At 49.4% G+C, this 12,665-nt stretch overlaps 2 protein-coding genes across 5 annotated transcripts in view; one reads left to right on the forward strand and one right to left on the reverse strand.

The window, feature by feature from the left end:
• Nucleotides 1–4,048, reverse strand: part of smg9 (SMG9 nonsense mediated mRNA decay factor) — a 9,810-nt gene extending 5,762 nt beyond the window's left edge. The window contains exons 1-7 of one of the 2 annotated variants that reach the window (XM_059011196.1): nt 3,953–4,048; nt 3,109–3,259; nt 2,595–2,669; nt 1,649–1,892; nt 1,379–1,476; nt 779–891; nt 258–369 (exon numbers count right to left, since the gene is read on the reverse strand). In XM_059011196.1, coding sequence (XP_058867179.1) covers nt 258–369; nt 779–891; nt 1,379–1,476; nt 1,649–1,892; nt 2,595–2,669; nt 3,109–3,231 — 765 coding nt within the window. In that variant the 5' untranslated portion in view covers nt 3,232–3,259; nt 3,953–4,048. Of the gene's footprint in view, nt 1–257; nt 370–778; nt 892–1,378; nt 1,477–1,648; nt 1,893–2,594; nt 2,670–3,108; nt 3,433–3,952 lie in introns of those variants that run through there. The other variant, XM_059011197.1, reaches the window with a different exon arrangement.
• A 2,834-nt stretch (nt 4,049–6,882) lies between these two features.
• Nucleotides 6,883–12,200, forward strand: si:dkey-79d12.4 (uncharacterized). Of its 3 annotated transcripts, none has more exons than XM_059011153.1 (5): nt 6,883–6,962; nt 8,199–8,374; nt 8,609–8,809; nt 9,287–9,361; nt 9,709–12,200. In XM_059011153.1, exons 1-5 carry the CDS (start codon nt 6,944–6,946, stop codon nt 12,076–12,078), a joined length of 2,841 nt encoding a protein of 946 aa, XP_058867136.1. In that variant the 5' UTR covers nt 6,883–6,943; the 3' UTR covers nt 12,079–12,200. The 3 variants fall into 3 exon arrangements, with proteins under 3 accessions (XP_058867136.1, XP_034775052.2, XP_034775054.2); XM_034919161.2 differs by having other exon boundaries at nt 6,893–6,962; nt 8,199–8,348; XM_034919163.2 differs by lacking the exon at nt 6,883–6,962 and adding an exon at nt 6,970–7,307 and having other exon boundaries at nt 8,199–8,348.
• The last annotated feature ends 465 nt before the right edge of the window (nt 12,201–12,665 follow it).

Below are 12,665 nucleotides of genomic sequence, written 5' to 3' on the forward strand. Positions count from 1 at the left end.
CGTCTCCTCATTGAAATCTCTTCTGGGTCACATTGAAGTACTTTGAAAACTTCTACAACACGTGCAAAACAGGGGCGCAAACTAAACAAGCGTGCTTTCCTTCAAAATCACAAAAGCTTCTCAGTTTAAGAGAACCCCTTCCGAACGAGAAGAGGACGTTCAGCCCCATCAGCGCTCGCCCGCTTCCCAGCGATTCAGCATCGGTTGCCCCAATAATCACGTGTGTGTGTGTCTGTCTCTCACTCTCTCTCTCTCACCTGAGTGTCCAGGAATATGATCCTCTCCTGAGTTATGAAGAAGTCGATGCCGCTGCTCTGGTTCCCTCCCCGCTCTTTAATCTCCTGGCTCTGGGTCCGGAACACGTACGACCTGCAGGGGAACGCAGCATCAGAAAAAAAAAGAAAATAACACAGGAAACGGAAAAGGTGCAGATTACTGAAGAGGCATCTGTAAGATCAACGGACTGACCCCAGACATCTAGTGCGTTCATTTTTATAGGCAAACAGATGAACTTTATACATGTTCCCTAGAACGGTGAGATATAAGAATCGCAATTCCCTCCCCTGCAACATCACAACATGACACAGGCAGGGACAGAACTCCCGCTGCATAGCACTTTGATCCAGTCCTGGTTTTAATACAACTTTAAAAAGACACACCTGAGCTTGTTACCTACACACACGGTGGTTGGCTAATCAAGCTTGTAGTGAAACCTGGACTGGGTGAAGCAAGGGGAGTCTCACTGCCATCCCTGTACAGACGTTACATTTCATCTCACCGCTGGTCCTCCTCGGGGGTGTTGGCTGACAGCAGTGACATCACCGTGGACTTCCCAGTGCCCTGCAGTCCTATCACCCCCACCACCAGCATGTCTGTCTGGTCCAAAAGATACTGCGGACGACAGCCAAGAACAAACAGCAGCTCAAACAACACACACACACACACAGATCCGTGAATAATGTATTTCAACACCTCAAGGTTTGTCATATCATGAGCTCTGCAGCCAATAAAAAACTAATTCAAAACTAAAAAAACACAGCGATGTCTCAACGCGCCTTTTAAAACGCTAATATTTAGTACGGCCAACCTTTGACATCAAGAACAGCTTGGCACCTTTTTGGCATTGTGTCTGTGTGCTGCCTCACAATCTCCGGTGTGGTTCAATTGCATTTTTCTTGAAGTTGTATCCACAGACTTGCTTTTGTCAAGCATGGAGTCCGATAAACTCCAGAAGCAACCGGGGTGTTGGAACACATTTGCACACTACTGTAGCTACAGATATATAATTCAGCATCTGTCCTTCACACGATAACAATACTGCCGCACAGTGGCTCCAGAAGCATGTGGAAGACTCTCTTGCGTTGCTCCCGGGCCTCACCTCCATGGCGCTGTCGCACCAGTTCATCTGCTCGTCCACCAGCTTGATGCTGTGCTTCATCTTCTCCGGGGGCAGGAGCTTCGCCTGGCCAATCACAGCTGCGGGTGCACAGGAATCAGCCAATTGTGAGAGGCGGGCGGGCACAATCAGGCACAACACTGACTAAAGCACCCTTAACACCTGGGCTTGTTATTACCTCCACACAGTGTGGCTGGTATTGAAACCTGGACTGGGTGACAGGGTCTTACTGCCACCCCTGCTCGTACTCACGGTCAACAGAGCCACCGGGCGCTGCCGAGGCCATGCCCCGATTCTGGATCTGGTAGACCGGCTGGGTGGGGCGCTGGCCCTCCTTCTCCACCTTGGCTGCGATGCCGGGGCCCTGGGCAGCCCCGTCGACGGGCAGGGCCGGCTTCCCCTCCTCCCGGGACTTGATCAGAACGATCGGCTTCTCCACAGAGGCGCTGCTGCTGCTGCTGCTGCTGCTGGGAGCCCCAGCCTGGCTGGGTTTAGACTGGAACACAACAGCGGGGGTGGAAATGAGACCGCCATTGGAGTTTGAGATCCCAAGAAAATGCCCTTGTCTTGTGTAGCCTTTAACTGCACCAATCAATGCAAGAAAGGACAGGACACTATCTGTCTGTCTGTGTCTATCTACCTGATCACTGTCATACTGCAGGGATGGAAATGAGGCTCCTGTTGCACAGCAGTGTGATCCAGTCCTGGTTTCTCTAGGAGTTTAATAAGAAGACACACCTGAGCTTGTTACCTAGACACACTGGGGCTGATCAAGCTGGTAGTAAAACCTGGAATGGATCACACTGCTGTGCGGTAGGAGCCTTAATGCAATAGGAGTCTTAATGGGCAGCAGTGTGGAGTAGTGGTCAGGGCTCTGGACTCTTGACCGGAGGGTCGTGGGTTCAATCCCAGGTGGGGGGGACACTGCTGCTGTACCCTTGAGCAAGGTACTTTACCTAGATTGCTTCAGTAAAAACCCAACTGTATAAATGGGGAATTGTATGTAAAAATAATGTGATATCTTGTAACAATTGTAAGTCTGGATAAGGGTGTCTGCTAAGAAATAAATAATAATAATAATAATAATAATAATAATAATAATAATAATAATAATGCCATCCCTGTATTTTATAGTTCAATAAGAAGAATAAAACATCCAACACGTTTCAGACTGGTCTTCTGTAAAGGACAGCCTTACCCTCTCCGACGGGGGCTTGGCGAGAATGATGGGCGTCTTCTGCAGCGTGGGACCCAACGACTCCTCACTCCCATCCTGGTCATCAAAACACAGCAACAGCATTGAAATAAGAGAGGCAACCATTTTACTGAGCAGCACACCTGTGAATCTCATACAGGACGGGTTTGTTTCCAAAATACAAAACAAGACTGTTAGACCAGGGATGGGAATCAGACTCCTACTGCAAAGCAGCTTCACTCATTCCAGGTTTTATTGCATGTTTAATTAGTCACAGTGTAGAGGTAACAAGCTCAGGTGCGTCTTGTTAAATTCATAGTAAAACCTGGACTAGGTCAAACTGCTATGCAATGAGAATCTTATTCCCAATACTGGATAATTTATTTTGTTACAAATATTTTCTGGGACGATCATGCATGGGTTGTGTGTGTGTTTGTATATTTCTTATATATTCAAATATTTTATTTTGAAAAATCGAAAATCATTTTAAAACTGCAACAAACTGTATTGCACTCACCCGCCGCTCTCTCCCCGGGCCCGAGAGGTTCTGCCCAGGAAGCCCCGGATCTCTCTCTCGCCTCCTCCTCCGCCTGCGACCCGGTACGTACATCCCGGGCTGACTGTGACCCGATTCTGACATCCTCACAGCCTTCAGGAACTGTATTCACCTTCACAAAGCAGAGACCGGGGAGAGCCCGTTTCAAAGCAGCCACAGGGAGCGGATACCCATTCAAACTGAAGCTGAGGGAACACTAAGACACTTTTCAACAACAAGGGCTTAAAACCTGCTTCCTAGAAACCTAGTTTGAAGCAACGTTGCTGTTTCAAATACCAAATCTCCCCTGGTGTGGCATGAAACCAAGTTACAAAGTGGCTTCGTGTTCCCTCGGGTTAAGAACTTAAAAAATAACATTAATAATAATAACAATAATAATAATAATAATAATAATAATAATAATAATAATAATAATAATAGCAAAGTGCCTGACTGACATGACTATCAATATCGAGACACATATTGGAAACGTTGAATGGACCGTCTCTAAATGATCTAGTCGTGTTGCTTGAAATAACCAGTTGCCTGTCAAACGTACCTAACAAATTGCTTAGTCTCAGACCGACTTATTTTATTTACATATCTTTTTACAACAACAACTTAATTAAAATAATTAATCTTTGTATTTCGACTAACGCTATGTCGTTCTTTAATGCTAGTACTGTAATTTCATTAAACTACAAAGAAACCACACACAGACACGTTTAAACAGCATTGTGAAGAAAGGTACAGCAGTCAAATAACTGCATTAAATTATAAGTAATTAAGTAATTAGTTGTATTTTGATAACACGACAGTTGCTTACCTCACGCAGACTTCAGTCTCCTATCAACACAACGCGAACCAGTCCGCAGTGCGCACACACACACGGCTCGGGTAGGAAACACGCTCGGGAATTATAGGTTCCACTACAGTCAACGTCCCTAAACGCCGGCCACAATTTTTAATACAAATAAATCAATAAATATAGTTTATGAAAAACAAAAAAAGCAGATGTCACTGTTTACACAATTAATTTTTATTTATTTATTTATTTCTGAGAGATTGTAAACTCTTCACTTTATTATTATTATTATTATTATTATTATTATTATTATTATTATTATTGTTATTATTATTATTATTATTATTATTGTTATTATTATTATTATTATTATTATTATTATTATTATTATAAACGGCGGCGTCACTTATTTTATTTGGTACATATTTATAACGACCCTAAAATAGAAAAAATAAAAGCTGTATAAGCTGATCCCGCTTGCTAACTGCCCGTAAAGTAACTTTTTTAAGTTGTCATGACAACATAAAAAAAAATACTGTCGGAATGAAACCAGGTGAAGGACGTTTGGGATTTGTAGTTTGTGTTAATTATACCAGCGAACCGAAAGTAGAAAGTAAATTCACTAAGTTGTTAAAATAAAAACAAATTTAAAAAAGGCGACGGGTTTCAGTTTGTGGGTATGGATCTGACGGTGAAAGTAATGTTATAAAATATTTATTTTATTCTTAAGGAGTCACGTTTTAATACATGCATGTTCTACCGTTTGGTTATATCGCAGTTATAGAATTGATAACACTCGCTAACAGTTTCTGTGTTACGGTATAAAGTTTATGCAAACTCCAGTCACTTTTTCAATACGTGACTGTTTACACGTGGGCAGAGGTAACCCTAGGGTTAGCATGCCTGGAAACTAGCTCAAAACCCCACTGGATCTCAGCGATCACATGGCACTGTTTAAAGGTATGTGTAAAATACAGCTTCACTCTTTTGCACTTGTGTTTTACAAGTTCTTGTGACAGTCAGGGATGAAGACCAGGTTCCTGTGACAGTCAGGGATGAAGACCAGGTTCCTGTGACAGTCAGGGATGAAGACCAGGTTCCAGTGACAGTCAGGGATGAAGACCAGGTTCCTGTGACAGTCAGGGATGAAGACCAGGTTCCTGTGACAGTCAGGGATGAAGAGCAGGTTCCTGTGACAGTCGGGGATGAAGACCAGGTTCCTGTGACAGTCAGGGATGAAGACCAGATTCCTGTGACAGTCGGGGATGAAGACCTCGTTCCTGTGACAGTCAGGGATGAAGACCAGGTTCCTGTGACAGTCAGGGATGAAGACCAGGTTACTGTGACAGTCAGGGATGAAGACCAGGTTCCTGTGACAGTCAGGGATGAAGACCAGGTTCCTGTGACAGTCAGGGATGAAGACCTGGTTCCTGTGACAGTCAGGAATGAAGACCAGGTTTCTGTGACAGTCAGGGATGAAGACCTGGTTCCTGTGACAGTCAGGAATGAAGATCAGGTTCCTGTGACAGTCAGGGATGAAGAGCAGGTTCCTGTGACAGTCAGGGATGAAGACCAGGTTCCTTTGACAGTCAGGGATGAAGACCAGGTTCCTGTGACAGTCAGGGATGAAGACCAGGTTCCTGTGACAGTCAGGAATGAAGATCAGGTTCCTGTGACAGTCAGGGATGAAGAGCAGGTTCCTGTGACAGTCAGGGATGAAGACCAGGTTCCTTTGACAGTCAGGGATGAAGACCAGGTTCCTGTGACAGTCGGGGATGAAGACCAGGTTCCTGTGACAGTCGGGGATGAAGACCAGGTTCCTGTGACAGTCGGGGATGAAGACCAGATTCCTGTGACAGTCGGGGATGAAGACCAGGTTCCTGTGACAGTCAGGGATGAAGACCTGGTTCCTGTGACAGTCAGGGATGAAGACCTGGTTCCTGTGACAGTCGGGGATGAAGACCAGGTTCCTGTGACAGTCGGGGATGAAGACCAGGTTCCTGTGACAGTCAGGGATGAAGACTCGGTTTCTGTGACAGTCAGGAATGAAGACCAGGTTCCTGTGACAGTCAGGGATGAAGACCAGGACGTTGTCTCGCTGGGCACGGTGAAGATGGAAGCGGATGAAGACTGGGAAGACGAAAGGGAGGAGGTGGAAGAGGTGGAATTGGAGGTTAATTACGTAAGTACCGGAGAGGCCCCACTTTGTTGCAAATTTCTGATGAGCAAGAGAGAGGCTCCCGTAACTTTAAACTAACCACCCCAAAAAAAAAACCTGGTCAAGTACTCAGCTAAAAGCTAAAACAAAACTATATCCAAGCCGTTCTGCCCTGGGAAGTCGACTGATCGAATGGATCAGTCGTTGCTGAGGGCCGGCCCCTTCGCACACAAGTGTGCGCTACATATTATTTCAATGTTATCTTTTTATTTCCAGATGGACAGCCAGCTTACCTCATTCCACGAGCCGGACCCCAAAGAGCACCCCAGAAGACCCCCGGGGCTCCCCAGATCTCTGTCGACCGCTTCACCGCTCTGAAGAGCTCAGCAAGGAACAACCCAGACTGCAACCCAGACTTTTTTTCTGATGTCATTTTAGTTTAATAAGCCACGCCTCCTTTAGATCTATTTGTTCTGTAAAGAAATCGCTCGGTATGGCAGCAGCAATTAAAAGGCGCTATATAATTTACAACCGAGTGTTTTCAAGCAAGATAATTAGAAAAGAAATGGGGGCAAATAATATGGATCCGTGTTAATAAAAAGAAACTATATTTATGCCAAAAAAAAAATGGTTTCAAATGTTGTGTTTTGCAAGGTCGTTTTATGTATTATTCTGCAAGCAGCGTGCAAGGAATTGTGGGAACTGTAGTTCCTCCCCTTTTCCACTTCCATACCGGAAGTTGTGAGTCTCTCCCGGAGGCGGGACAGGGGATTGTGGGATATGTAGTTTCACCCACTTCCTGACAGGAAGAAGGCGTTAAAAAAAACAGGAAGAGAAGGTCCTGAAGACAATTAATGCTGAGCTGCAGACTTGGTAAAAAAAAAAAAAAAAAAAAGGATAAACAAAACGAGATGTTTTTTAATGAAAATATATTATTTGCATTTAAATGTTATCGCTTAGTAATAATAATAATTATAATATCACCTACATCTAGCCTTAATAATGTAATTCCATGCTTGTGTTAATTATCCATGCAAACCGACGCTGTGTCATTTCCACGTTTTTGCTAGAAGCGCTTCGCCTATAAACGTATTTAAGAACTGAAGTTCTTAAAATATGTGCATCACAGACGCGTGTGTGTGTGTGCACCGTGCAGGCTGTGCTGAACAGAATTAACACTGAGGAGGAGCGCAGGGAGTTTGCATGTATTTATAGTAGGTAAGCGAGACGCACACACACACGCACACACACACGCACACACACACACACACACACACGTGTAAAACAATCTGGTTTACCTGTTTTACTTACAGACAGACCAGCACCGACAGGAGATTTAGGAAAGGCAGTTCTGCGGCAGACCGGACTCGTTCACACTCCCTCTCTAACGCTTTACAATCTCACTGATTTCACTGTTTATTTACACTGTAATATTCTTTAATACTGGTCTGCTTCAAGTTTCCCACAGTAAAAGCGCAGCACAGTGTTATAAAGTATAGTGAAAGCACAGGGAAGCATTGTAAAGCACAGAGAGGTATGATAAAGCATAGGCAAGCATTGTAAAGCACAGAGAGGTGTGGTAAAGCATAGGGAAGCATTGTAAAGCACAGAGAGGTGTGGTAAAGCATAGGGAAGCATTGTAAAGCACAGAGAGGTCTGGTAAAGCATAGGGAAGCATTGTAAAGCACAGAGAGGTCTGGTAAAGCATAGGGAAGCATTGTAAAGCACAGAGAGGTCTGGTAAAGCATAGGGAAGCATTGTAAAGCACAGAGAGGTCTGGTAAAGCATAGGGAAGCATTGTAAAGCACAGAGAGGTATGCTGTAATTATTAGCAGTATGATGATGATGATGATGATGATGTTGATGATGATGATGACGGTGGTGGGGTTGACGGTGGTGTGGTTGCTGTAATTATTAGCAGTATGATGATGATGATGATGATGATGGTGTTGACGGTGGTGGGGTTGCTGTAATTATTAGCAGTATGATGATGTTGATGATGATGATGATGATGATGATGGTGTTGACGGTGGTGGGGTTGCTGTTCTCATGAGTTTGCTGTCCCCCCTGCTGTGTCGGCACGCTGTGTGATCGCTGCCCCTCTCTCAGAACCCCAGCACCGTGGACCCGGGCGCCCGTGTGATCTCCACGATGCTCGCTCCGGCCACGCTCTTCTCCCTCATCCTCCAGAGCGAAATGATCAAGCGCCCCAGCGGCCACGCCCACAGCCAGGAGCCGCGCCACAGCCACGCTGCGCCCGTGAGTCCACCTTCCTTCCTGGAGTAGTGAGTCACTTTGAGCAGCCGCTGAAAGACTGATTTCTCTTAAACAAGAACTATTATTTTTATTATTATTATTATAGATTCACATTTTATTTATATACTGAATTTCTAGTAGCACAGCATAGAGCAGCAGGTATTTCCACTAAGAGTCTTTCTGCAAGAATTCTTTCCTTTATTTACACGTGTGTGTGTTCACTTAATAAAATCAAACTGAAGATCGTAAGGGATGTCTTCCAGGTTGCCACGGTGTCTGGAGTCCCCATGGAAACGGTTGCCGCGGAGAGGGAGGAGGAGCTTGCTGCTGACCCGTCTGCAGGGGTTGCCGAGGAAACGGTGGTGGAGGATGGGGTTACCATGGACGCAGACATGGAGGTGGGGGTGGGGGCAGAGGTGGAGCTGCAGGAAGGGGCCGACAGCGTGGCCCCTGAACTGTCTGTGGTAAGTGTCCTGCGGCGAGAGCCTCAGCAGTGAGTCACCGCGGGGCTGATTCACCCTTTAAGGGACTGGCAGGTTGGATCCAGTCGTCCAAAGTGCCAGTTTCCTCCTCGCGATGCTCGAGTCGCCTCCGAATCCCTGCCTGCGAGAACGGGCCCCGGTTCAGCTGGAAATTGCACACCAGTCCTGTAACTGTTTGAAGCGAGCTGACTCTTATATTTCCCCTGGAGACGTCAGCTGCACTAACTGTTGTTTCTGTCTTATCAGTAACCGATGGCTATTAAGATTTAATACAGTCATTCGATTATTAACACTGAGCACCGTTCAAGACTTGTCGTTCTGATGTGTAGTAATTCATATTAAATAATTATAATTCGTGCAAGGCTCGGGATGTTTCCTAGAACTATGATTCGAATTAATACCACATTCCCCACAGCCCCGACCCCCCCTCTAAATCGGTGTTTGGTTTCTTCCTCGCAGGGGAAGGAGCTCTTCAGCCAATCCAAGTGGGACCTGTCGAGCCTGTCTGATGATTCAAGCGAGGAAGAGGGCAAGGTAGGGGACCCCCCGAGACAGGGGAGCGAGACGGACGAGGAGGTCCGAGTTCCCTTTCGCCCCCCCCCCCCCCCCCCCCCAAATGGGGCTGGAGGGAGGTTTGGGGTTTAGGATCCCCAATTAAACTGGCAATGTAATTAACGTGTGTAATGGTTTCATTCCGTTCATGTGATCGCCCAATAAAACACGCAACTCAGTTCTATCTTCTATAAATGTGTTCAAGACTTGTCATTGATAGCAATTCATTTTAAATAATAATGCAGGACCTAGGATAATTGATAGAACGAATTCTAATTAACCCCACATTCCCTCCACCCCTAAATCCTTGTTTGGTGTCCTCCTCGCAGGGGAATGAGTTCCTCAGCCAGTCCAAGTGGGACCTGTCCAGCCTGTCTGCGGATTCGAGCGAGGACGGGTGCAAGACAAGGGGCCCCAGAGACAGGGGGACGGGAGCCGGAGGGGGGAGGGTCTGCCGGGAGTGTGGCCGCTCCTTTCCCTCCTGGGAGGAGCTCTCCCTGCACTTCCGGGATCACCAGCCGGAGATGACCTGCAACATCTGCAGGGTGGTCTTCCGCAGGGTCCCGTCGCTGAGACTGCACCTGTCCAACGCACACCGCGACGCGTCCCTGCGCTGCCACTGCGGACAGGCCTTCCCGGCGGTCTGGGACCTCAACCTGCACCTCGCCTCCCACTGCAGCCACCGGGAGCTCCAGTGTGAGCTCTGCCACATGCCCTGCCCCACCTACGCCAAGCTCAACCAGCACCGGCTGATGCACGCGCCCCGCCCGCCCAGGTACCAGCCCGACAGGACCGCGACTCCCCCCACTGCGGGGGCCTCGCTGGCCGGCTCTCCTCAGGGAGGGTTTCCCAGCAGACCCGTCGAGACGCCATCGCTGCCTCCGACGACGACGCAGGAGGAGGAGTGGGGGGACCACGCCTACGTTTACAAGAACAGGAAGAGGAACAACTTCGCCGTGGTGGTCCGGAGCGTCAACTCCGTGACTCTGCGGTTCCCGCGGGATTCCGTGGCGGAGGAAAACCGGGATAAGAAAATCCACGTGGTGGTGGTGAGGAACGTGACAGGGAGGAAGGCTGAGGGAATCAAACAGGAAGAAGGGGGCGGGGACGGGGATGGGAGACCCGCACAGGTTCAGGGTTACCGGGCGATAGAACACCCTGCTGAAGAGGAGGAGGAGGAGGAGGAGGATGTGAAACCGGACGTGTCCTCTCTGGTGCCGCCGCTCCCGGCTGCCCTCTCCAGTCCCGCGCTGCGTTCGCAGGACGCTCTGAAAGAGGAGGAGAGCTCCTGCCCGCCCGCACTCCCGGACCCCGCGCTGGACTCGGAGACAGAGAGCATCGCGGAGTCGAACCCGGTCCTCCCCGAGAGCTCCAGCGACTCGGACAGCTTACCCCAGGGTGACTCGGAGTTCAACCCGGGGGAGGTCTCTGACGCGTCCAGCGAGGACTCATCTTTCTCCAGCGGGAACTCCAGCGGCTCGTCCTACAGGCCCAGGAAGAGGCGTGGCTCCAGCGGCATCGGGGGCGGGACCGGGCGAAACCAGCCGCGCTCCTTTCAGAAACCGCTGAGACCCATTCGGCCCAACCCCAGCAGCACGACCGCTCCCCCTGCTGCCGACACGGCTTCACACACAGCGTCCCCGTCCAAGTGCCCGCACTGCAGCATCGCCTACAGCAGCCCTTCTTTGATGCTGCGCCACGCCCAGAGCTGCCCAGAGCGGCCGGTCACCGTGGCGTGCGAGCTCTGCTCCCTGACCTTCCCCAGCCAAAACAGTCTGATCCAGCACAAGGCGCAGGGTCACCACTGCGTGCGCATGTACGCCTGCCACCTCTGCAGGGAGGTCTTCCCGGACTTCGTCATCTTCAGCCGGCACGATTGCCCGTCCCTCAACTCGCCATCCTCGTCTCGACAGCTACCAACGTCCGCTGCTGTCCAGAGCGCCGGCCCGGGGGCGGTCACGCACGATGCTCGAGGCTCGCCGGCAGTGGCCCTCATCAGCCCTCCTCCTCCTCCTCCTCCTCCTCTGCAGTCTGCCAACACCGCACCCCAGCTTGTGCTTCAACCTCCCGCCCCCGACCCTAACGTGGCAACAGACGTGTATCCGATCAGCGAGACGCTTCTCAGTACAAATGTCGCCTCCTCCAGTCCCTCCCCGAATCCTAATCCTAGCCCCGATCCCCACCCAGCTCCAAACCCGGAGCCTCTGAAGATCCTGGGGCTCTACGTCAACCTGAGCAAGGAGTCGACCTCAGAAGCAGGCCCCCTCGCTCCCTCCACCCCCCCCGCCCCCCGACGCTGCCTGCCCCGGGGTGTGCTGTTTGAGTGCCGGCAGTGCGGCGCCAGCTCCCCCCAGCCCTCCCTGCCAGTGCGACACCGCTACCTGCACCGGGGCCCCCGGGCTCACCGCTGCCAGTGCGGCAAGGCGTTCACACGCAGCCTGCATCTCCTCCGACATCAGGTGCGCCACGCCGAGAACAGCCGCTACATCTGCGGGCCCTGCGGGGCCACCTTCACAGGGGCCTCGCGCCTCGCTCGCCACAAGAAGAGGAAGAGGAGGAGGAGGAGGAACAGGAAGGGGACGAGACGGAGGGCGTGTCAGGACCCCTTCAGGTGCGTCTGCGGGCTGCCTTTTAAAAAGCCAGCCGCCTACCTCTGGCATAAACTGAAGAATTCGAAATCCAGGGCTAAGAAGCCTTAAGTGGGCTGCCCTGGCTGGTTTTGTTTGTTTTTGTTGGGATTCTTGTATGGAGTATTGTACATATGCATAGTTTTTTGGGGTTTTTTTTGCATTTTGTAATAAAATCTCAAGTGAAAGGTAAATTTATTGTCTTATAGAGTTTTTGTTTCCTGTAGCGTGGTATGAAGTAGACTTTCCCAGCTTCTTCAAAATGACAGAATATTCAAAACGTGACAGCCAAACCCTCGCCCCTCCCTCATGCAGTGCAAAGAAAAACGAGGCTCAGTCATTTTTCATTTCATGTAGACGTATTTAATCAATAGAAAACAAATCAATCTGTACAGGGATTAAGTGCCGTCGTGGGTAAAAAAACAACAAAACCAACAGCAAAGCTGCCAGCGTTTCCATTCCTGCAGGACGGGGGTCCCTCACCTCCCCGTCTTCAATACCCAACAGAAAGGCAGCTGCGTCTGCACAGCTTCAAGAAAACAGGAACTGCAGAGGCCTGTACGAGAACAGCAGCGACCGACATTCAAGCACTGTGCCTGCCCCCTCCCGGGGAGTGAGCGTTCGCTGTGTGTCTGTGATCTACATTCAAGCACTGTGCC

This window comes from Acipenser ruthenus, chromosome 41 (assembly GCF_902713425.1).
Source record: "Acipenser ruthenus chromosome 41, fAciRut3.2 maternal haplotype, whole genome shotgun sequence".
Classification (NCBI taxonomy): Eukaryota; Metazoa; Chordata; class Actinopteri; order Acipenseriformes; family Acipenseridae; genus Acipenser; species Acipenser ruthenus.

What these genes read in the sequence shown, in the direction of transcription:
- si:dkey-79d12.4 (XM_059011153.1), top strand. An exon ending in CCACCTTCCTTCCTGGAGTA is followed by an intron (nt 8,375 to 8,608) that starts GTGAGTCACTTT and finishes GATGTCTTCCAG; the next exon opens with GTTGCCACGGTGTCTGGAGT. An exon ending in CAAGCGAGGAAGAGGGCAAG is followed by an intron (nt 9,362 to 9,708) that starts GTAGGGGACCCC and finishes TCCTCCTCGCAG; the next exon opens with GGGAATGAGTTCCTCAGCCA.